This window comes from Nylanderia fulva, unplaced genomic scaffold (genome assembly GCF_048542155.1).
Source record: "Nylanderia fulva isolate GAGA-0341 unplaced genomic scaffold, ASM4854215v1 Scaffold36, whole genome shotgun sequence".
Classification (NCBI taxonomy): Eukaryota; Metazoa; Arthropoda; class Insecta; order Hymenoptera; family Formicidae; genus Nylanderia; species Nylanderia fulva.
Window position 1 is genome coordinate 1,141,398 of NW_028190433.1, and position 24,154 is coordinate 1,165,551.

At 31.3% G+C, this 24,154-nt stretch overlaps 1 protein-coding gene across 2 annotated transcripts in view; it reads right to left on the reverse strand.

Moving 5' to 3' along the window:
- Positions 1-617: 617 nt before the first annotated feature.
- The window catches only part of LOC114941886 (uridine phosphorylase 1), a 31,313-nt gene continuing 7,776 nt past the window's right edge, over positions 618-24,154 (reverse strand). The window contains exons 1-6 of one of the 2 annotated variants that reach the window (XM_029317043.2): positions 15,855-16,557; positions 10,209-10,332; positions 8,348-8,509; positions 6,950-7,135; positions 6,257-6,589; positions 618-4,700 (exon numbers count right to left, since the gene is read on the reverse strand). In XM_029317043.2, coding sequence (XP_029172876.1) covers positions 4,515-4,700; positions 6,257-6,589; positions 6,950-7,135; positions 8,348-8,509; positions 10,209-10,332; positions 15,855-15,976 — 1,113 coding nt within the window. In that variant the 5' untranslated portion in view covers positions 15,977-16,557 and the 3' untranslated portion in view covers positions 618-4,514. Of the gene's footprint in view, positions 4,701-6,256; positions 6,590-6,949; positions 7,136-8,347; positions 8,510-10,208; positions 10,333-15,854; positions 16,558-24,154 lie in introns of those variants that run through there. The other variant, XM_029317044.2, reaches the window with a different exon arrangement.

The window sequence follows — 24,154 nt, forward strand, 5'->3', positions numbered from 1 at the left end:
ATAAGATTTTAAAGAGAATTTTATTAGGAGATTGCATTACATTAGAAAAAGTAAAAGAGATCTTTTATAGCGAGAGAAAATATAAAAGAATACGAATACTATTTTAAAATGTAATATCTAATATCTCGACTGAATCTGAAACGAGATTTCACGGAATATATCATAGTATGTCAATCCATTTTCCATTTTATATGCGCACTTTTCATCAGAATAAGATATGCAAACCGGATTTACTAATCATTCGAAATTCATAGAGTGAAAGCTAATCTATATTCGAGCATCTCTAACTTAGGTTTATCGGAGATAAACGATTGACTAGCAGCAGAAAATTGTCAAAAATGAAAAAATTCTCTCTCTCGCAAAAACTTTGCGAATAGAGCCCTCATTAGCCTAATATAATATTGTTTTATCTTCGGAGACACATATATACTATTTATTTATTTATTATATTATTTTATATATTATATTATTTTATTTTATAAATATGCATGTTCGGTCCGCTTTCTGTACTTTTAATTAGATAATAGGCAGTTTTTCGCTCGAATCGCGTGAATAATTTCGTCTGATTTTCATTTTCAAACTTGGAATGAAATTGAGGATAAGAATCAACTACTAGGTACCTAATATTTTTTATTGTCCTTTTATAACGTACAATCAACAACGTGTTTTTTTTCTTTTTTTTTCTTTGTAACTTATGTACCAGCAATTAATTTTTAAAAGGACACATTAAACGTCTCGTGGAGATTAATATATAAATAATCGAATTTATACAGTGAGAATACAATTAGATAGTTATATATGTATTAACGAACTTACGAATAACAGAATATCGCGCTGATATCGACATTTGATTATAGATTAATATTATAATATAGTTATATGCGAGAGAGAGAGAGTGGTTGTAACAGTGAAGATTTTATAGAATAAATATTATAACATTGTGAGTAGGAGAAGTAAAAGCGTTATGGATTCACGAAGAGAGTAGATAAAATCGAATAAATATATACATATGTATATTATACATATCAACATTAGGTACACATTTTTTGTTAATATTTTTCATCTATGTTATAAATATGCATCACAGATATGTCGTTGTTCGTGGAACGAAACATATATGATGACGATAAGAATCGATGAAAAAAATATATACCCGTTTGTTCCGAAAATGATGTACACAATTTAAAAAAAACGTGTTTTGAGAGTTTTTTAAATTATTTATAATTATTTCACTTTCAATAATTTAAATATTCAGCGCAAGAATGGCACACTCGATTAAAAAAGAAAGAAAACAATCCAGTATAATTCTTTCAGAATTTTAAAATGTTGGGTAAATCTTATAATTCTCTTTTCTCCACAAAAAATAAATTTATTATTTATTTTTTAATTAATTAAATAAATCCATTATTTATTTTTTGTATTGAATTCTTTAATTTTAAAAATTCGTAAAACGGAAGGATTATCTGAAGGTCGCATTCTGCTATATATATGTATGTGCTCAACCTTTTTGGAACAGCCTGTATATTTTATTGCCAACACCTAAGAGTAATTAACTTAAAAAATGTAAAATTGATATCTTAGCACATTTTGCGAATGAAGAGTGTTTCTGGTTGATCTCAGACTGCAAAGAAAATATGATAAGAAAAAATGACAAGTACAATGAAAAGAAATTCTCATTTGTTTGACACTAACGACGTGCCATAATGAAATACATTTTTTGAGGGGGTACATAGAAATAGAAAAATCACGCGTATAACAATGTCAGTGATCTGTTATATTACATATCGAGACTCTAGGCTCTGAAATTCCTTGCGTCGCGATGAATATGAGCGACGAATGCAAATCGTATCCATTTGCTAGCAACAATCTTAACGAAGGTGTATCATACAATTATACAACTTTGCTATTTCTCTCTGTCTACGATAATAGAATATTAATAATAATAACGAACGAATAGAATATAACGCGGACGCTCAGGGCTGGACAGTATTTCAAATATATGTTGTTTAACATTATCTTCGATAAAAATAAAATTATGAATAAAATGCAATATATATATTAATATTAATTTAATTTGAGGATTTCATATTCTGAATAAAATCTTCGCGTTTATAATATTTTATAGTACGTAGGATATAGGATTCATAAAAATTTATCGAGTTAAAACCCGAAAAAAATTTCTTTTTTGTAAAATATTATAATCTTTTGCCCAACCCTGTGGACAAAATATCACGATTATCGGTCGCGTACTTGTTTTGCCAGTTTTCGCTATAGTTTTGTATTTTTGTATTTGTTATTAATAAGATATACGGTTATCTTCTGTTTTTGCTTTTAAAATGCTCACGATTTATATAATTCGCTTAAATATGCATGAATGCATATAAATATTACATATTTGTGTGAAAATATTGGTTATTTTGTGTTGTGAAAATTTTCCATCATTTTTTGTGACAAAAATATACGAATTATAAATGGTTATTTATGAGAATGAAGAGATTCGTGAATTTTTTTTCTGAATTGAATTTCGTGATAGATCGGTCGTTCCCATTTGAACTGGTTATCATAGCGCATTGGTATATCATAATATTATAGTGCAATACATTCTACGTAATCGAGAATCTTCGATTATCTTGTTTCAACAGTATTTAATAGAAAACTCAAATCGCATTTTTTGCACACAATAATGAGATACAACACATAACACTAATTATAATTATAATATAATTATATATAAATTAATTTATAATTTATAATTATATATAATTATAATATAACATTTATAAATATCTTGCGACATGGCATTGCACAAGCATCTTGATTGATCGATATAAGGAGAAGTTGAGAAAGGATTAAGAACAATTATTTGTTGACTATTTTTTTCGTTCCGCGCCATAGTTTTTTTTTTTTCAAAATATTTCGAAGCATTTATAAGAAGAATATTATTTATCAGACAATGATCTCTATTCAAACGTTTCATTACAATTTCCAATCCGATCTCCGTCATTCGAATCATGATTGCGAATATTCTCAAAACTTACATATATATATATATATATATATAATATATGATAGTCCCCGGTCTATCTTACGGATAACAATTGAACGAAAACACGCTAGTTCTTCGACTATATTATATATATTTTTATATGGAATGTGTGCTACCAAACTTTCTAAAGAGTGTAATTAATACGTATATAGATTCTTCGTATCACCGCGTATGTCTATTACACGTCGGCGATTACGCGAGGCTAAATGTACAATTTCTCTCTCGAAACTGCTCTCGATACAACACGCAAACCGCGGATAGGTCCGTTAGCGAATTTCTTGTTTTCTAAATTCTCAATATAAATCCCTGAAAATTTACGAGACAATCGTCGTCATTCATTTAGGGTACAACAGAAAAAGAATTCTTCATCATTTAATCGGCAAATACGTGAACGTGCTGTACGTTCTTGTCCCCTAAAATTAAATCTTTACGAAATGTGATCAATTGCATCATAATTTCGATTAACTCCCTCCGATTATTCCATTTCCTTATCGCAGTTGTTATATATCTGGAATTTGCTGACGTGTTTTTATTTTAAGTGACGATTTTATTTCGATACCGCGGATTATAAGATATATTTATTATTTATAATTTGTGCTAATCAAAGCTTATGCAACTGATCACAAAAGATATGTTTGTGAAAAATGTGCATGGTTTTCTCGTTCGAGCGCAGTTTGCAAATTCCTGCACACTTTGTACTTGGGTCACCGCGCGAAATAAACGGTGAAACTTTGACAGTCATTTTAATTTTCTTATGAATCTCTCGGGAATCACCGCATCATTGTCGCGCGTACGATGGTTTTCTCGCAATGCGAGAAGTTTTATAATTTTTGGCTAAAATTACTATCAGTAATTCATAAAACGCAAAAAGACCCAGGCAATTTTTCAGCAAAACAAATTTAATTTTGAGCCAATTAAATATTGTAAAAAGTAGTACCAAATTAAATATGAAATAAAATTGTGCCACTTAGTTTTGTGCAAGTCATCTGCACTGTCAAATATTCTCATTCGATAAAAAGAATCAAATGTTTTTAATCAAGGATTTTATCAGAAAAATTTGAATATTGGGGCAGATTTGTAAGTAATTTAAATATCACGTAGAACAACGGATACAATAATAGGAATTTTATAATGTGTTTTGCGTTATTCAAGAAAAAAGCTTTTATGTACGGCATTATGCCGTACACAATATTTAAATTAAATAGACCAAATCTGCTCCTGTTTTTTTACATCCCCCGTTTATCTTCTATTTCAAATCAAATTTATTTTGGGCGCGTCTCTGCTGCGCGACTTATGAGCAAAATTATTTTGTTTGCAAATAAATAGAAAACAGGTGAATCTACGGGGCGGTTTGTGCGACGTAAATTAATTGCGATCGCCGACTCGAAAATCGAGCCGATGTGTGTCCGATCGCATCGTGAGCCCAGGAGATCTTTGTAGCATATTTTTCAACTCGTGTCACGATCATTTAATCGTAATTCTCGGATTCCTGCTGCACCAATTTGAACCGACGCGGACTCTTCACGTACATGGAACCGTGGGAACCTTCCAGGGAAAGACGACCCTTTCGTTGAAGGTACGTGGTGATGTAGCGAGCAACTAGCTGCTGGGGTCGCATCTGCCATTCTTCCAACACTTCCTTGGGTGCTAGAACCTTTTCAAATCATGGGAGCAATCGATTAGATTAGCAGCTGTATTGTGGAAGTTTAAGAGATTTTATATCGTAACTGCGAGATCTTTTTTTTTTTAATCATTTCATGTTCAATAAGTGATACCCTATAATACACGTCGCAAAAATTTGGGCAAGTTTCGCAAAAGATAAAATACAGAGAGGTAATGATCTGTTCAACAAAAAAGTTAACCGGAACGAGATTAGTTTCTTACAGTTTTTTGGATGCTGAATATGAATTTGGTTATCATATTATTCCACCATATCACGATTTTGAGTTTTATTGCAATCAGAATAAAATATATTATTAGGACTTTCAATCCTCAAAAGGAATTTTTAATGTCAGTTATGGTCAATAAGATATCCATAGTTAAATGAGATGTATTGCGGAAGTTAGCTGTGACTTAGGTCATTGACGATTTATAATAAATTTTAATAATGTTTATTCAATCTTAAAGGTTTTTTAGGTCACTGAATACGAATCGAGCGTTAAAATGGTCAAACTCAAAATGACGAACTCAATATGGTGAATTTATATAAAAAAAAGCATTTTTTGACATTTTAAATTTGACAATTTTGACATCGAATTCGTATTCAATGACCTAAAAAAATCTTGAAAGCTATTTAGTAAATCCTCAATAACCTAATTGTGAATCACGGCTAACTTTCACAATACAGCTCATATTTAATATTTATGGATATTTTATTAACCACAACCGATATCAAAAATTTCTTTTGAGTGTTAAAAGTCCTAACAACATATTGTAATTACAATAAAATTTCTCCAGCACGTTACATATTATAGTTATATGACGAAGTTCGTGAAAATAGCCCTAAACATTTCTTAAAATAGTAACGTAGTCCCAGGTAGAAATTTTGTCTGGAACTAATCAGGGTTCCATATATTCTTTTGAAAATATTTCTGGAATCCAGGTGAAAAATCTACCTAAAACCTGTGTAAAATTTGGGACGTCTAAATCGTCGAGGCCCTATTGCATAATCGGCGCGTGGGCTCAAGATTACGCCCAGAATTTGTAGAAAAATTATTTGGAGTCTAACTAGGACCTATAATTTTTTTAAATATTTTCTTGATTTGTATTATAATTATTTCTATAAGCTAAATTATTCAATCCTGGTGGCCCTATATAGTTTTATATTTATTCTAATTTGGGAAAAATATGTCAGTGGCGATCTAAAATCCATGCAGATTTTTCCGCTCATTTTTTCCTTAGTAAAATAAAGGTAAATTTCTAGGGTGTATTCTGGACTTATAGACAGATATTTCAAACTGGATTTTTTTACTTAGGCCCTGTATTTAATCTTTGCAAATCGAGGCAGATTTCTACCTGAGTGGAGCGATTTAAAAATCGGATTGTATAAAAAAAAAACTATAAGAAACTAGTTTCGTGTTCCGGTGTTCGAAGAAAAATAATTTTTTAGTCGAACAGTGATAATCGTTTGTTCGCCACATACACGATATATAGGTCGAGTCGCGATGCGAGCAAACGAAAACGCAATTCTAATCTACAGATTAGATATACCTGATCGCCTTTGAGTCGATCCAACAGCGTGACGCACACAACAGCGGACTGGATGCCGGCGTGATGCGTCAGAGCGGCGAAACAGAGACTCTCCATCTCGATGTTCACCACTCCGGCCTTCTGCAGCTTGGTAAGATAGTCCATTTTTTCGTTCTCCGAAAACTCGCAGAACGCGCCGTCCAGTCGACCTTGGCCCTCGTAAAAATCATTGGAGCACATGGTCTTCCCGACCACGGTGTCGTAGGGATCGTCACGATGGGCCAGGGCCTTAAGATCGCGAGCCAGCTGCCGGTCCAGCTTGGCCGGTCTGCGCACCAGCTTCCCAAGAACCATCTGCAACGAAATTCGCGCTTATAATCCTCATTTTCAATCTTCTTTTATATTATATTTCATTTTTTATTATATTTCATTTTTTATTATATTTTATATTATATCTCCAGCAGCACACATTCCCGAAGAATGTCTTGAGGATATGAATATCTGTTCGAATGTCCTCTGGATATCCTCTGGATATCCTCTGAATGTCTTTCGGATATGTATGCTGTTAGGGATTTTTATATTATATTTTATATTGTATTTTTATATTATATTTTATATTAGATTTCGAAAGATATTTGTGATAATTAAATTATTCGCTCTTTTTAATTTTTTATAATATATGGTACATGAAACATTTGAATGAAGAAGACTGACCAATTCCATGTCAGACTTTATCGTCTCGTCCACAGCCTCTTCTGAGATAACCACCGTACCACCTTCGTGGCCAATTCCACCGCAAGTTCCAATCCTGATGAAGACTGGGTCCTTCACTTTCGCATGATACATCAGCTTGATCACTTCGTGGAGCAGGATGCTGACCGAAGGTACGCCCATACCATGCTAAATATATATATTTTTTTTCAAATAATGACGTTTGTTTTTTGGGGGGATTTTATCGAATTTAATATTAATTATATATAAATCTCAATACTCTTTAATTTAAATCTGTTACGCTTAGAAAATTCTATTATTCCACAATCACCCTTTTTACAGTTCCATTTCAATGGAAATATGGAATATTTTTATTTAAATAAACTAGTTATTTATACTTGCACAAATTTTAAATTCCTCGAATAAATAAAATATATATTTGTTTTGTGGTAAAAATCTGCGATGTCGAGAAAATATTCATTCGTAAAAGGCGTCTGTCATGAATAATTGTTTTTATCATTTAAACAATAATGAAATTGCGTTTCAAATTTTGTTCGATATACTGTGTGCGTAATTCGCACAAAACAAGATAATGAAAAATGATTTAACCGTTTAGTTTAGACACGTAAAAAAATGAATAACATTTTTTTAATGATTTTTTTAATAATATTATCCATGATCAGAATATGTTTCGCGAAAATGGCAGTGACTTTCATATGAGACTGTCATTGAAACTTCCACACACAGTTGTTTTCTATAAATATATCATTCATTTGAAATCAATTTTTAATTAAATCTTTAAAAATCAAGTCCTCATAAAATATAAATGTCAATTTACTATTTTCTAATTTTCGAAAGTTCTCTATTAAAATATTAATTTAGAATTTTTAAAATAATTGTTTGATGTTTATTTAAATATACTTATATTGGTTTTTATATGTTATATACTATCGTTATAATATATCATTGATATACTAGAAATCTGTGGAAATTATTTAATACGCCATGATTCAATATGTATATGATTTATACACAGAGCTGCCGTAAATTCAGAAAAATTCAATGCGTATCGATCAGTCGAATTATGCGAGATTGGTCTTGATTTGCATGAATTAAAGGACAACAACTTTCAAGCGTATATCACGAGCAACATTTATCTTATTAAACGCCGCGCTAAATAAATACGTGTTTGTATAAAATTAAATCTGGCCGGCGGTGTAAATGTTTTTACTATTTGAACAGGTTCCAATTACGATAAAACATTTTAAAAAAAGAAAAACTCAATCATTTCTCGTTTGTCCGTTCTACTTGACCTTCCTTGATAATTGATCGAAATAAAATAAAACTTTTGTCCCATAATGTCTTTTGTTTTAAAAGATAATGCCAAAAGAATGGACTTACGCTAATAGAGAGAACCGGGCCAACTTTGTACATAGAATAGCGGTAAGAGTTCTTAGTGATGTCGAGAAGAGTCGTTCCGGCTGGCAGCTTGTGACCAATTTCCTTCATGATATAGTTTGCAAAGTTTTCCATCCGTTTCGGCGTGCCGCCCATACAGACGAACTAAAACGTAGGAACATTATTACAAAAAATTTGAGAAAGGAAAGAAGGAAGAAAGAGGAAGCGGACGTGAATCGATTGTTAAAGCGACGCGCGCTCGGAATCTGTCACTTCGGAGAGACGTCACACCTAATTCTTAAATGTCAAAGATCGGTCGGTTAAGATGATAAAAATAAACGAGCAATGCTCGATGGTGTAATTGCACGTCATTGAAATATATTTTGCGATTTATCGACATTGGCCGACATCACGAGCGTATCGCGTGACATCGTCAGCCTCGCGCGCAATTGCGATATATCGCGACTAGTATATGTATACGTATATATACATATATTTGCTTTTCTGCGATCCGAATCGCGAGTGTCAGCTGCAGAGAGCGAAGACGCATTGACCGAATCGATTATTGACAAATGTAATAAATATCGGTCAAGAAATGTTAACTATACCTTTATCAAAGGAGGTCAAAAAGCCCGATATTTATGATGTAACATCTTACGTCATATTGTTTTATGCGAGAAGATAGATCCCGAACGTGTTGCTTTAACAATTAGTTTATATATTTTTTCTCTTTTTTTCCTGTTAACATTTTTTTTCGCAATAATGTTTGTGTATGAGTTGAACGCGACTGTATATTAAAAATAAGACTGATTACTTAATTTAATAGCTAAACAGGTGCTGGAAAAATAGAATACAAAGAATTTATAAAAAATAAAATTAGAATTTTTATGTAAATTTTTAAATTAAATAGATACTAATAAACACATTCGAATGAAATTATATATTATATAATTTATATGTATATCATTTCCGTGATATGCGATACATATACTTCACGATATATTATTTTAATTTCAATTTTTTAATTAAATTTAAAACACGCGAGAGCAATCTGTTTCTGCGGTTATACTTTATATGAATACGACAGAATCTCTCACGTTGACATAATTATCGGGTGATTTTACACACAATTACATTTCGTTGAAAAATTTCATGTAATATTTATCAATATGCATTGTGTAATCAATATAATGTATAAACACGCAAGAACGATGTAATTAAAATGCAGCTTGTTAAAGAAAAAAGACAATTAAATAATAACGACGTAATCATGCTTCTCTCTGATAATTTCATTTGACTCATTTTTATAATATCTGACGATGCATTAATATGAAATATATTAAATTATATAATATTTAATCTCGTATTTAATTCAAAAAGAATCAGGCATTCGGTAAGGGCGATAATAATAAGACGATAATAATAGGACGTAATACTAATAATAATAATAATTGTTTAAATATTTGCCAATAGTTATACATATATTGTTGTTAAATTTCACACATGCTATTTTTTAAATATATTGATTGGAAATGAAATAAATCGGCTTCGCAAATGGAATTTCAAGAATGTAGAAATAAGAAAAAAAATCAATTACTCAATTTCAAACGACTTTTATTTTAATAGAGTTTTAATTCCAGACTTAGTTACCAAGATATTGAATATTGAATATTAAAAAGTTTGGAAGCAGAGTTAATTAATTTTTTGTTAACTAAAAAAGTTGAGAGATGTAAAATCGAAGGGTATATATACATTTGTAAAGTTTCAAGTCTCGCAATCAAGAGACCTTTTACATTTTGTCACGAACATCTCGCTTTATTTTCTCGTTGCAAATAAACAACAGGGAATTATTTATCCGACTTACTTTGACGTCGCCGAACATTTCGACGAGGTCGTGGGAACCGCTGCCGAGCGCGAGATGATACAATATATCCTGGTCCATGAGCTCGATGTTGGGATTTCGTAACCGTACGGAGCCATCGCTGTACCTGTGCGAGAAATGAAAAATATATGTATTTTATTTACATTCGCGCAGAACGTTTCAAAAACTACGTTCCGTCAAAGAGCTCTCTCTCTCTCTCCTTCACACAATTATTACATTTAATGCAATAAAGAAATAACTTCACGTGAGATATGTAACGCAAACATGTGACGGCATCTTGATATCAAAGCTATATCAAAATGCTTTATTTACATTTCTGGCATGTGCGTCACACATCGCGTTTACGAAACGTTATAACTCTGGACTTAAATCAATGAGTACTCGATAATTGTTTGTTACATCGTAAAATAATACTCTGTAAATTACTGAAGGAATTTCGAATGTTTAATAGTATCTATTTAAGCAAAAAGAAAGTTTACATTAGTTTCGCGTAAAGTATTTTAATTAAATTTAATTTCAAACTGATTTAAATTACAATTTTTTGCTCAATTTTCGCAAGCATGTGTCTATAAAATCACGAATCTGTACAATTTTTGGATCGTCGCGCGCAACAAAGCGAACGAACGAGCAAGGTCCGATTAAATTCCAGAGATAGCCTTTAACGTGACGTCACAAACGTAATTTTCCGGCAAACGAAGGGCATATTGCTAATTACATCAGCGTCGAAAATTGATCTCGTTAATGCGCTCGTAAGCCTTAATCAGTTTCGGCCACCGACAGAGTCGCGCATCGTAATTAACAATAAGTCACATATCTCCGTTCATTGGCCGAATAATTATACTTCATTTCTGACGTCTCTTGATAAGCGATATAAAATGTGCGACGTGATTATCGGAAAAAAATTCTTTCCCGGATTATCAGATCGTTGCACTTGTGACATTTGTGGAAAACGTTTTAATATTATTATTTATTATTATCTTCTCAAGTAATTTTTCTCACCAAATATAAGGTGTATTCCGAAGCTATTACGACATATGAATTTCAATTTCGAGATGAATTTAGTATCAATTTTTCTGAAATTTTATGCATATTTTTATTTGTGCATATATATTATATATATATATATATATATATATATATATTTTTTTTTTTTTTTTAAGCTATAATATTTTTTTTAACGCTTGACAAATAAAATAAAAAAAAATATATATATTAATGTACCAATTTATCTAAAAATGTAGAAATAAAAATTTGAAATGTCAGAAGACGTAAGAAATGAAAATGGGTCAAAATCGATCCGAATGGAACAACAGAATCATAGATGTTTGTTCATCTTAAGGTTCGTCCGACTGTTTGCCTTTCCAGACTTTTACCGAGAATTTTTTATAGAAGGAAGAAGAAAGTATCCGATAGTTTACCTGTTCCCTTTCATTGTTCCTGGACTTGTGATATCGTTCAGCAACACAAATGTATACATTTCTTTAGTCCCAATAGACCGTTGTCGAGATTAGTTTCTATTTACAGTCGCAAAATCGCGCGCTATTCATCCATTTAATCATCACGACGTTCGCGTCAAGAATTAAGGTACTCTCATTATATTTTGGTATCTACTTACTTCCGGCAAAACCGGAAAACTTTCGGAATAAGTAAATTATTCTCTAATTCGAATTCAATCATCAATGTTATTGCAAAATTAATATATGCGTTTGTATAAAATTAAAATACTTGGAATTCAATTATGAATTTTATTGGAGAATTAACACATGCGATTGCATAAGATAAAATATTTTTTTCGTGAGGATTTATTATTGTGACTTATTTTTTCTCTAATTTTTTCCCCAGAATTTTGCATAACTCGTTAATGTATAATCACATTTAAATGCCTCACCTTGTATGGAATGTTCGGAATTACTTTTTGCTCTTTTGAATATACAATTTGACGAAAGTAATTACCAAGTAAATTTATTTTTTAAAGAAAATTCAAACATGTTTTCTATCACATTTTTTAATTTTTCCTTTCAACACGATAATTAACAATTTTCTAATCAAACTATACTTTATATTGATAAAGTTTAGCTCTGAAATTAATTGGAGAATAAATTTCAGATAGAGTTATTTAACAGCAAATAGAAAGCTTTTAGTAAATTAAATTTTAATATTGTAGAGATAATTATATAATTTTTTTTCTCTTAATTAAAAATAAAATAAAATTTAATTGAAATTTAATTTAATTAATTTATGCGTACGAAATAATAGAAAATGTGAATTATTCTATACATTTAATATTGAAAAGTGAAGCATTGCAATTAATTATAATGATGGTCTTTCAGTGTATCTTCGAGTGCAGATGCGTATTAATCCGTCTCCCGATAAAGGAGTTTCTTCGAAACGTTTCCTCTTATTGAATAAAAATCAAGAAGGAAAATCTAGTATAATCTGATCTTTAACAATCGCATTTTCCTATTGAGCACAGTTGTAAATGGGTTTTCATACCTTGTCACATTATCAGATAAAGTAATTTCTTCGAAGAACCGTCTCCTTTATCCGTTATCGAATAAAAATCGAAGGGGGAAATTAATTGTAAGTGCATGTAATCTGACAACATACTCTTTTCATTTTTTTTTATTATGGTTGCGAATAAAAGTTTTGCACCCTACTGTTATCACTATTTTTTTGTAAATTTAATAAAAGAACTCTCGTTGCTTCCTGCCACCTGAAATACCTTCGAAGACTTTTACCAAGGTGTCTCCGCTTTTGTGTTATCTGCTTTTGTCAACCGTCGCTGGCTTTCTATTATTCTCTTTGCGGTTCTCCACGACGGAACTCGACGGAAACTATGTTCAGGAATAATGTGAGGAATGTGTGAAAACGCATGGTCTACGTTTCCATCGCGAGACACGACTATATATGCATCTTCGTTGCAGAATCGCGACGAGTTATTGTTCATTGTTTCGCGCAACTCACCATAACTTCCGATATTGTTCACTTTCGAAGATCGGAGAATTTCCTCGTTTATGCTCGAAACATAGAATTATAATACAAAAAAGGTGGTACTAAATTTTAATAGTATATATGTAGTAAAAACTCGTGAAAAAGAGCTCGTTCTGTAAAGTTACATCGTAATTTCTGTGATATGCTGAACAAGGTACGACGTGAATAATGCAGTTAAATTTTAATGAAGTTGAAATTAATGATTCAACGACATTTGAGAAATAAGAGAGCGTATTTTTCCGATAAGTCACGTGCTTGCTTGACATTATACGATATCCTCGAGCAACTCCGTGAATAAAATCGATTCTTGTGGTCATTCGGGACTGTTCGTGGAGAGACCCGATCCGACTGCCAGTTTTCAGGAACAAGGTATTTTGCTTAATCGAACTGTCGTACTTGTACCTGATCTTCGCATCGCAAGTGTGTTCTCGTCTGACGTCTCTTCACAGACGATTTAACCCTACTATAAAACTCAAACTAATCTTTAAGAGATCTTTCAGGCATCAATCCGTTTTTTTATATATTAATTATTGACAAGGAAGTTAAACTGATTGTAAAATATTAATACTCTCGCGATGACAGATTTTTACTTGTTAGTTTCTTTTTGAATTTGTCAGGATTGATAGTTATTGGAAAAATATTTTGTTGACGATGTGGCAGGATCAATCTTTTCGATAGCGAAAAGAAGCTTAATAGAATTCTTCTCATTTTAAAGATTAGCTAATGAAGGTATCTCTGAAAAAAAATAAATTTTTTTTAAATGTATAAAATATTTTAAATAATTGCCTTTTGTTTGATAGTGCGAAAGAGTTAATCAATTTAGAAAAAAATAATTTACATAACTAATTTTATAATATTTTTAAGTAAGATTTTGAATTTTAAGCTTCGTTCGAAATTAGCTGACGAATAAATTTATTTTTAATAAAATGAAAGGACTTTGATACAGAGCGTTCTGAAATTAAATATCAAAATTTGGGAGCATGTAGAGGATCGACAAATTAAAGAAGAAAAATTATTTAAAAATTTGTTTTGTTTCTGCTTTGTTTTGAAAAAAATCGCAAGAAAAGCAAACTAAAAGATTTTCATTAAAAACTTACTTAAGTTTAAGAGTTTTAACAAGGCTCTGTAATATAAATATAAATTTAACGTATAAGACGGGCAACAAGAGCCAAATCGCGGATGACAATGCGTTATCCTAACGAAACTAAATAATTTTTCGTTAGAAATAAATACCGGTGCACAAGGCACCAAATTTTTACTTGGACACGGCCAAGATTTTAAATATGAAATAATCTCATATTTTGAGATTTAATTTCAATACCCCTTTAACCCCCCTACGGAAAATAAATAAATGAATGCAAGAGAAAAATATAGATCCGAAAATCGCTGAATCAGGAATCGAACCCGAGACCTTTCGCTTGCCGGGCGACTGCTCTTCCAGCTGAGCTATTCAGATTCTTTCGATTATATACTTTTCTCTGTTATATATATTAATGTTGGTAAACAAACGCATTTTTTAAGCCAGCGTGTATCAAATATAAGAGTTTTAACAAGGCTCTGTAATATAAATATAAATTTAACGTATAAGACGGGCAACAAGAGCCAAATCGCGGATGACAATGCGTTATCCTAACGAAACTAAATAATTTTTCGTTAGAAATAAATACCGGTGCACAAGGCACCAAATTTTTACTTGGACACGGCCAAGATTTTAAATATGAAATAATCTCATATAATCGGGAAATTCCCGATTCAGCGATTTTCGGATCTATATTTTTCTCTTGCATTTATTTATTTATTTTCCGTAGGGGGGTTAAAGGGGTATTGAAATTAAATCTCAAAATATGAGATTATTTCATATTTAAAATCTTGGCCGTGTCCAAGTAAAAATTTGGTGCCTTGTGCACCGGTATTTATTTCTAACGAAAAATTATTTAGTTTCGTTAGGATAACGCATTGTCATCCGCGATTTGGCTCTTGTTGCCCGTCTTATACGTTAAATTTATATTTACTTAAGTTTGTTTATGTTTACATTCCTACGTTTTTTGTACAATTCATCAATCGGATACTCATCATCAGTGAAAATCTTTCTGTTTGTTCTTTTTTTTGCGATTTTCTCCAAAACAAAGCAAAACGAGCAAATCTCTAAATGACTTTCTTAAGTTTGATCCGAAGTTTTAATATTTATTTTTGGGACATCCTGTTTAAAAATTTAAATTGAAAGTGGATGAATTAATAATAACCAAGCATAAAAATTAGATTAGATTGGCTAATGCGTCTTGTTCTTCATTTCGTCTTTGATCATTTTGAGGATCAAAACGCATGAATTTTTTTATCAATCGATCTGTTGGAGATGATTCAAAAGACTATAACCATAAAATAAAATAAAAAAAAGAAGACAAGTTTATTACGCCTAATGTTTGCGCCTGGCTATTAAATTAATTCATTTTCTACTTGAACTTGTAAATTTTTTTACTTCTGCATAACTCGTTTCAATCTACGTAGAAATCGAATCGGAATATTATTTCCTCTATCCTTCATCTATCTTGTCTTAAATCGGTTCAGTTATTTAAACCAAGTCGGATCGAGCCAAGAATGACACTTTCCATTTCTCTCTATGAAAAAAAGCGCTTCTACCTAACCGGATCGGTGTATTCCCCGGTCTCTTTGGTCTTGTCTTTCTCCACCGGTAGCTTCAGGGAGCAAACGTGTTCCCCCGACTCGTCCAGAGTCCTATTTTGGCAGGTACACGTCGGCATAATTCGATCCTTCGCCGTGAAACTAAGAGAGGCACCGATTTTTCACACGAAAAATTCACCACTCCGATGCAGATCGAGCGAGATTCGCTGTTCCTTATCACAGGATATCCGGGTGGAAGGTCTCTCTTGCGTACAACCAGTCTTCGAGGAACGTCTCGCGTTTCCGAATTGCGTCGAATATGAGATACGAGATACGATTTTTCTTTCGAGTTATCGAAACAGGACCGACGACGATGTTAGAATAATTGGTGGCGGTCGCAACGAGACTCTTTATACATCGCATCGTTCCCACCACACCGTCACCAATTGCGGCTGCCAATCGTTCAACATGTCTCTCTCCGAGCACAACCGGTCGAGGCGACTAGTTGCGGCTACCGATGCAAGTTTTGCTGCTGTCGGATACAGATCGTGCGAGCAGCAGCGAACGCGTATACGGGGATGCTGATGCACGCGTCTTTCAAAGCAATTGCATCAACCCCTTCGCAGTGTGGCGAAAATGAGGGTTTTGTGCCACCAGTGTGTGAGAAAATAGTTTCTTAGATTTTCGTCGTCATTTTCGTGTCAAGGTCTTCTTAAGGTTGCTAAATTTCGGAATTTCAAAATTTAAAATATTGATACATGTTTGATAATATTTTGGATGAAGTTAAATAAGTTATTGAGTTTAAATAAGTTATTATTTTGAAGTGATTTTTTTAGCTAAGTTTTATCTGCCATTTAGAATAACAAAATTCAGATATATAGTTTGATTTAGCGACTTTAATATTTTTTTATATATACTCATTTTTGTACTAATCCAACCATTTTTAAATTTGATCCGCTATTTTGAAGTTTCTTAAACTTCCGTAATAATTTTCGTATCAAGGTTCTTAAGTTCGCTGAATGTGATATTAAAATTTCAAAATAGCGGATCTAAAAAATATTGATACATATTTGATAAAGTTTAAATAAATTATTATTTTGAAGTGATTTTTTAGCAAAGTTTCATCTGACATTTAGAATAAGAAAATTCAGATATATTTTGATTTAGTGATTTCAATCATTTTTAATATACTCATTTTTGTAATAATCCAACCATTTTCAAATTTGGTCCGCTATTTTGAAATTCTGATATTATATTCGGATTCGGCAACCTCAAAAATCATATCATGTCAAGTTTCATACAAATTGTAAAAGGATAAATTGGTTTTTTTAAATGTGCATATATATATATACATATGTATATTTCTACATATATATATAGACATATGTATATTTCTATTTATTCTTTACTCCTATGATATTATTAGAAACTTTATTATATATATATATATATATATATATATATATATATATATATACAACGCACACACTGATGGTACATCTTTTTCTGTGCTACATTGTGAAAGGGTTAATATACAGTTTGTTCGTTAACGTAAGGACGAAACGAAATTTTCGAATCTCATCCAGATCAATTCTCCTGCTTTTGTTAGGTGAGCAAAGACTGAAAGTTTGATGGCATGGAATATTTGTATGTATATGTGTGTATAATGAAGACATATGTATATTTCTATTTATTCTTTACTCCTATGATATTATTAGAAACTTTATTATATTATTTTGTCGTTAATTTTATATATTATTTTCCTTCGTAATTATTTTATCGTTTCAAATGATAAACCGCCCAGGCAATGAATTATTTCATGATCTACATTTTAGAAAGCTTTCATAAATTAATTTCTTCCTGCTAATAGGAGACTTTAAATATTCCTGCAGATTAGAGCCGGCAAATATTATATTACGATGTTTGACTTGTCAAAACAAATTCCGTTCGCGTAACATACTATTCTCGCTCCAAAATTCCTCGAAGTATTTTCAACTATCAGAATCATTTCGCGTTACATAATTTCTGGCACAATTTTTGTTACATAAAACTCTTTCACAAAAATTAGCGAAACACAAACTGTTTAATACAATATTTCCACACGTTTAGACGCGCGCGCGCACCCTTAATTAGAAAAATTGGAAGCGAATTGAAATCACTAGAGAGAAACTATCCATCGTATTAGGATCGATCGACAGTCAGGGAATGAGATACGCGTTTATCGAGTTTTTTTTCATGATTGCGAACTGGAAGCTGGAGAGGTAAACCGCTTGGAATGGAATTCACCGTCTCTCCACTAAGCCGAGAAATTGGAGTTATATTCTCGCACGGTTATGAGGGTCGTCGGGGATATTACGCAACTTCTTCGTCCCTTCTGCTCCCGTGAGAATCGTCTTTCGAGATTTTTTCATTTTTTATTTGTACGACCACTTCGTTTCTCTGTGAATTGCGCGTGGGTGCGCTTTTCCGCAAGGGGAATCTCGCGACGAATTGAAGGGCGCTAAGATCTAACCACAGGATTTCCCCGAGCAATTCGCTCGTAAATTGCCTCGAGGCTTCCCGTGAGATATATCGATAAATAAGCGCCGTGTAATATTTTATATTTTCTTAATAATCCGTTACCACTTTAATTTCCGCCGCGCGATTAATTACGCGTGAGATTTTATATTGTCGTAATAGAGCACGGATTTTTTCCCGGATGGAACATATCACGTTTATCGGGATTAAATTAAATCAATTTAACCTCAAGTATTCGGGATTTTAATTATGTTAAAAAAGTTATAGAAATATATTGATTAATTATTGGAACGTGATGTGTGTTATAAAATGTAATGAGAAAATTATGTATCTTGTTAAAATTTTCACGAGTTTTGTAGAGGCGTCGAAATATTTGAAGAACGAGAAATTTGTAATATTATATATCTTTAATAAGATTTTTCTAAATTTCCATTTTTTTCTGATTCGAATTCGAATAAAAATCGCAATGAATGACATATAAATCTCTTCCCGTCGTTAAATTACACTCCCTAACACCATCCTGAGGATTACTTTAATTTCCGGTTTTATATCTATCTTAAACCACTTTTCCAATATTCTTGACATTAATGATAACAAAATTGACGATAATCTCACATCGCGACGACGTTTAGCCGCTATTTCGTTCATTATGAAATGCACTGTATATTCGCTATATAAGAAACACACAGACACACCCACCCACACACACACACACACACATATGTATATTGTTGAATAGTGATAAGTATAAACTTATTTAAAAATTCACGAACCACGCTATTAACGAAAATGTAGGTTTCGCGAGACGGATTCGAGCAGCAAACGAGTCTCTGAATGTTCTCTCGGTGCTGCATCGTTGCTACTTTTAGACTGGCGATGCCAAGCAAATGCTCTGCTTGCTTCCCGAAATGCGTTTTGCATTAAACTGACTCATCTTTTGGCAAGCGAAAAATAAACGTGGGTTTAAAGATACTGGTATCGATATGAATCAATAATTATTAAGCAATAAATATTAAGTCTTAGCATATCTTGATTTAGTTGTAATAAATAATAATATTTTCGTTAAAAATAACCTCGGCTTAAATTTATTAAATATTTCATGCCATTAAAATTAAAAATTTTATAAAATAACTCGTATAATAAAATTACATCCACTTTATTGAAATTTAAAGGTTAATTATATTCATCATTAAATTGTGAGCAGTAACAAAATTTGAAAGAATAATAAAATTTCTTCGAAAGCAATATATTTGATTGAGAAGTTTACCTTGTCGAAAGATCTGTCATGCAATATCATCGAATGCACTATTATTGAACATTTGATAGAATAGTTTGCTTTGAACAGATACCAATCTCACGTTTATCGATTATCTGATGGAATTTTTTTACGTTTTTTTTTTTTTATAATGAATCAATTACAGATTCGAATCAAGCAATTGTAAATGGACAACAAATTGGTACGCAGTATAAACCAATCCACACAATCTAAAAAAAAATACTATATTTAATTTAGCGGTATTAAAACATAAAATAATGATAATCTCAAGATATATCATAAGTGTTTATAATAATCACACGATGATTGCAGCTATAAAATTATAATAGAATGAAAAATACATATAATATATCGCGCTTTTATATTGACTAATCTTCCATTCGATAAAGAATTTTTCTCGGGTTTAAAGTATCAATCATGGAGTTTGACTTTTAAATTTTATAGTATAAAAACTCTCTGAGGTGTGTGGAAAAAAATACATTTTGAGAATTTTGCACTAATCAATACACTCGATGACTTTGAATTCAATCGCGAATGCACGAATTATTTTTTTCTCTCGCGACGTAACAATTCCCTCCGTATTTTAGTTATATATTTCAAACTTATTTTTCTTCACATACAATAAAAGTACTATCCTCTGTATATACAAGAGCGAACATATTGTCATCTTTTTGCGCTCGCTCTTTCAATTTCTCTCGCTATCATACGCGTGACATATAATAGCGAGCACGCTTTCACGTCCGACGTCTATCGATTTTGGATCTATAATCGATAACGCATGAATTGAATAAACCATATCGTACCGCAGGCAATAGCACTCGTATGTAATATCGCGCGCATATCCGGGCACCGATATCTGATAGGACGCGTCGATATTTCATCGTATCAAACTTTGAAATTCGTCATCAGTGTGTGTGTGTGTGTGCTGTTATCTAAATAAAATTAGATGATCATCTAGATGAAACTTTGGCGTCATCTTATCTTTATATAGATATATAGAACTTTATATAGATATATAGAATAAAAATATGTATATCTGCATTTTAGATGAAAAAAGTATTATCTTTACTATAAATTACTCCAAAATAATTTTCAGATAATTTTGATTTAGAATCATAGCACATAAAAATACTTAAATAGTAGAACTTAAGCAGTAAGCAGTAAAAATTTATAAATAAAAATATGAATACACACATAAATTTTTATATCCTTTTTACAATTTACATTTTTTTATAACTCTATAATTGCCATATATAATTTGATCTTTTATCTAGATACATTTAAAACAAAATCATCTTCATCTTATCTAAGATGAATTGACATATTTTTATCTCATCTTTATCTAGCTAATTCTAAAATCATTTAAGCACACTGCTCGCCATACAATTCGCGTGCAAATTCTGCGTTATTAAACCTGGATGCGCGAATCAGAAATGCAGCTCTGCGAATTCAGACCTAACGCAACTGACAACCGCGACCGCATAACTGAGATCATTTATGTATACGCCGCTCGAACGTAATATCTGAATCTGTTATAAATGTCAACTCGATGTAATCAAGGCGTTGTTAATTTCCAAATTCAGTTACCAGACGTTCACGCAATTTAAAAATATATTTATATGTCAAATGTATACACATTAATGTAATGAGATATATATATATATATATATATATATATATTTGTATGTATATCCCGAATTGTTTCAGTAGTTATAATTGCGACGCAAAATATAATTCGCATATCCGTGAATTTTAAGTTTATTAAGGCAACGTTAAATAAAATATAGGTATATTTTGCCTCTCTGAAATATTACTTCAATTATAGAAATTATGAGTTTCGAATTATATTTATATTTAAATATATGAAATGGTTTCTAATAATGCAATCTCTATAAAAGTATTATATGATTATTCAAATATTTAATTTACTGTTGTAAGTAATAAATTATATAAATAATAATTCATATCAATTCAATCATTTGCATCAGAGGGGACCAAAATAAATTTAATTTCTAGATTAAAAAACCATGTTTCTTTACAAATTAATCCTGCATGGGATAAATACATGGAATCATAAAATCAAATTGCAGAATGCAATCAATTTCATAGGATACTTAATTTAGTTAATAAATTTAGATTTTAAAAATTTCAATTAATAAGCATATCGATTCTTTCATATGTTATTAAAACAGAGCTCTCACTCTCTTTCTCTTTCTCTGTAATATTTATTACAACTTATTAATATTAACTTATGTGACAAATATATTTTTTAAGTAAGTCTAAAACTGCATGTCACAAACACACATAGAAGGAGGAATGCATTGTTGGTGCAAGAATATCGATAATGATCACAATGATTAGGACTAAATTTGATACACAGAACATTCGAATATCCCAATTCAGACACTTCAGGCACCTAATGTGTCATCGTTATGCAGGGAACGTGTTATCGCATTGCTCCTGACCTCTGACCTCGTTTTGATGTATACGGGCTTAAAGTAGAACCGAGCGCACGCGTTATAAGCCGCACATGTTACGTCGTTTCCTTAAGAGTTCAAGGATTCCTGAAAATTTCTTGCGATTCGTGTTAAATATTTATGTTCATTTTTCGTTTATCATCTTCAAATTCCTGATTTCTTTACACGTATATTTATAAATGTGTGTATCACATTTTGATAGCATGAAGAAATCAGGAATTTGAACATGATAAGCCTGGGGATAAGCTGTATTGCCTAATAATTTATTTATCCACGTTTATTCGTGATGAAAATATAATTTTTACCTAAGTATATGATTATATATAATTGATGATCCGATATATTATTGATACCGTTGAAAAGCTGTTGCAAATTATTGATCGAATTAACAACGTAATCAAAGTTCGATGTAAACCGGGCTTATTTTGCATAATCTAACGCGAGCAGAGAAATTAAGCATTAATGATATCGATTGTATTTAGATAAAAATTAGATTTTTTTGTGAAATATCATTATTTGTTTGACGTTTACTTGTGGCGAAAATATAATGATATTTCACAAGAAAATATAATTTTTACCTCAGTATATGATTATACATAATTGATGATCCGATGTATTATTGATACCGCTGAAAAGCTATTGCAATTATTGATCGAATTAACGACGCAATCAAAGTTCGATGTAAACCGGGCTTATTTTGCAGTACATAATCTAACGCGAGTAGAGAAATTAAACATTAATGATATCGATTGTTTGAACAACGTGAGGACGACATATGGCGCAGATGTTCGCACAATTTTACTGCTTGTTACTTGAATTCTGTAAAGTAGTATTAAATATAATATTTCTTTATTATATTATATATTAATATTATAATTGATATTACGATAATGCAGAAATACATTATCGTAATATCAATTATAATATTAATATATAATATAATAAAGTACACGTATACTTGCTCATATATATAGGTATCCTGGTTATATTATTATATATTAATTATATTATTATTATTAAAGAGAGATAAGGAAGCTAGAATATAATATAATATAAATATAATATAAATTAATATTTATATATTACATTTTTGGAAAAAAATATAATTATATTATTATCATTCTTTTTTTATTAAAGATTAAACATAATTTTGAAACTGCGACAGTTTTAATAATGAGGAAGAAATAATTGCTGAAAATTTCGACAGAATTCTGCACGCGTGCAAATTTTTTTTAATATTATATATACCATATATATTATGTATAGTACAAAATCTACACGCGTGCAAAATTCTGTTAAAATTTCTGCAATCGTTTGCTTCTAAAAATTCAAACTGTCATAATAATTTTATATTTAATTTTTAATAATCATAATATATACAATGTATATCACAAAGTTTGCATGCATCCTAATTCCCTGAAATTGGTTTTCCGGCTTACGCGAAAAATATAATTTATGTGTCCCGTGAAATCGTTCCCTCCAGAAATACAATCGATTTTCTGCCTATATAACTATGGTAACCGGAAGAATCGGAAGAAAGGTATGGTGAGCACGTGCGAGAGAATGATGCTTATATTAACACTAGCTTTTCGGACCGCGCTTCGCGGTCCTCATATAGTCTATATTAAATCCGTTTTAACACAAAAAATTAATTCTTTTTTTGTATTACCGCGAACTACTTCCACATTTGTTGTTCGACTTTCACGAAATTTATACCAAAATAAATGTTTAAATTTTTTTGTGGATGACTACTATGTTATCTATTTCTTTCTCCCAGATATTTTATTTTCTTTTTTTAAGACACGCTTTCTCTCTCTCTCACTCTAAAACACACGCGCTCCCTCTCTCTCTCTTTAAGACACATGCTCTCTCTCTCCTTATCTCTCTCCCTCCCTCTTTCTTTAAGACACACGCTCTCTCTCTCTCTCTCTCTCTCTCTCTCTCTCTCTCTCTCTGTGTGTGTATGTGTGTGGGGTTTTTTAAGTTTACGCTTTCACCTACGCATCCACCCACACAATCGCATATTTATGAACGGATTTTTTAATAAA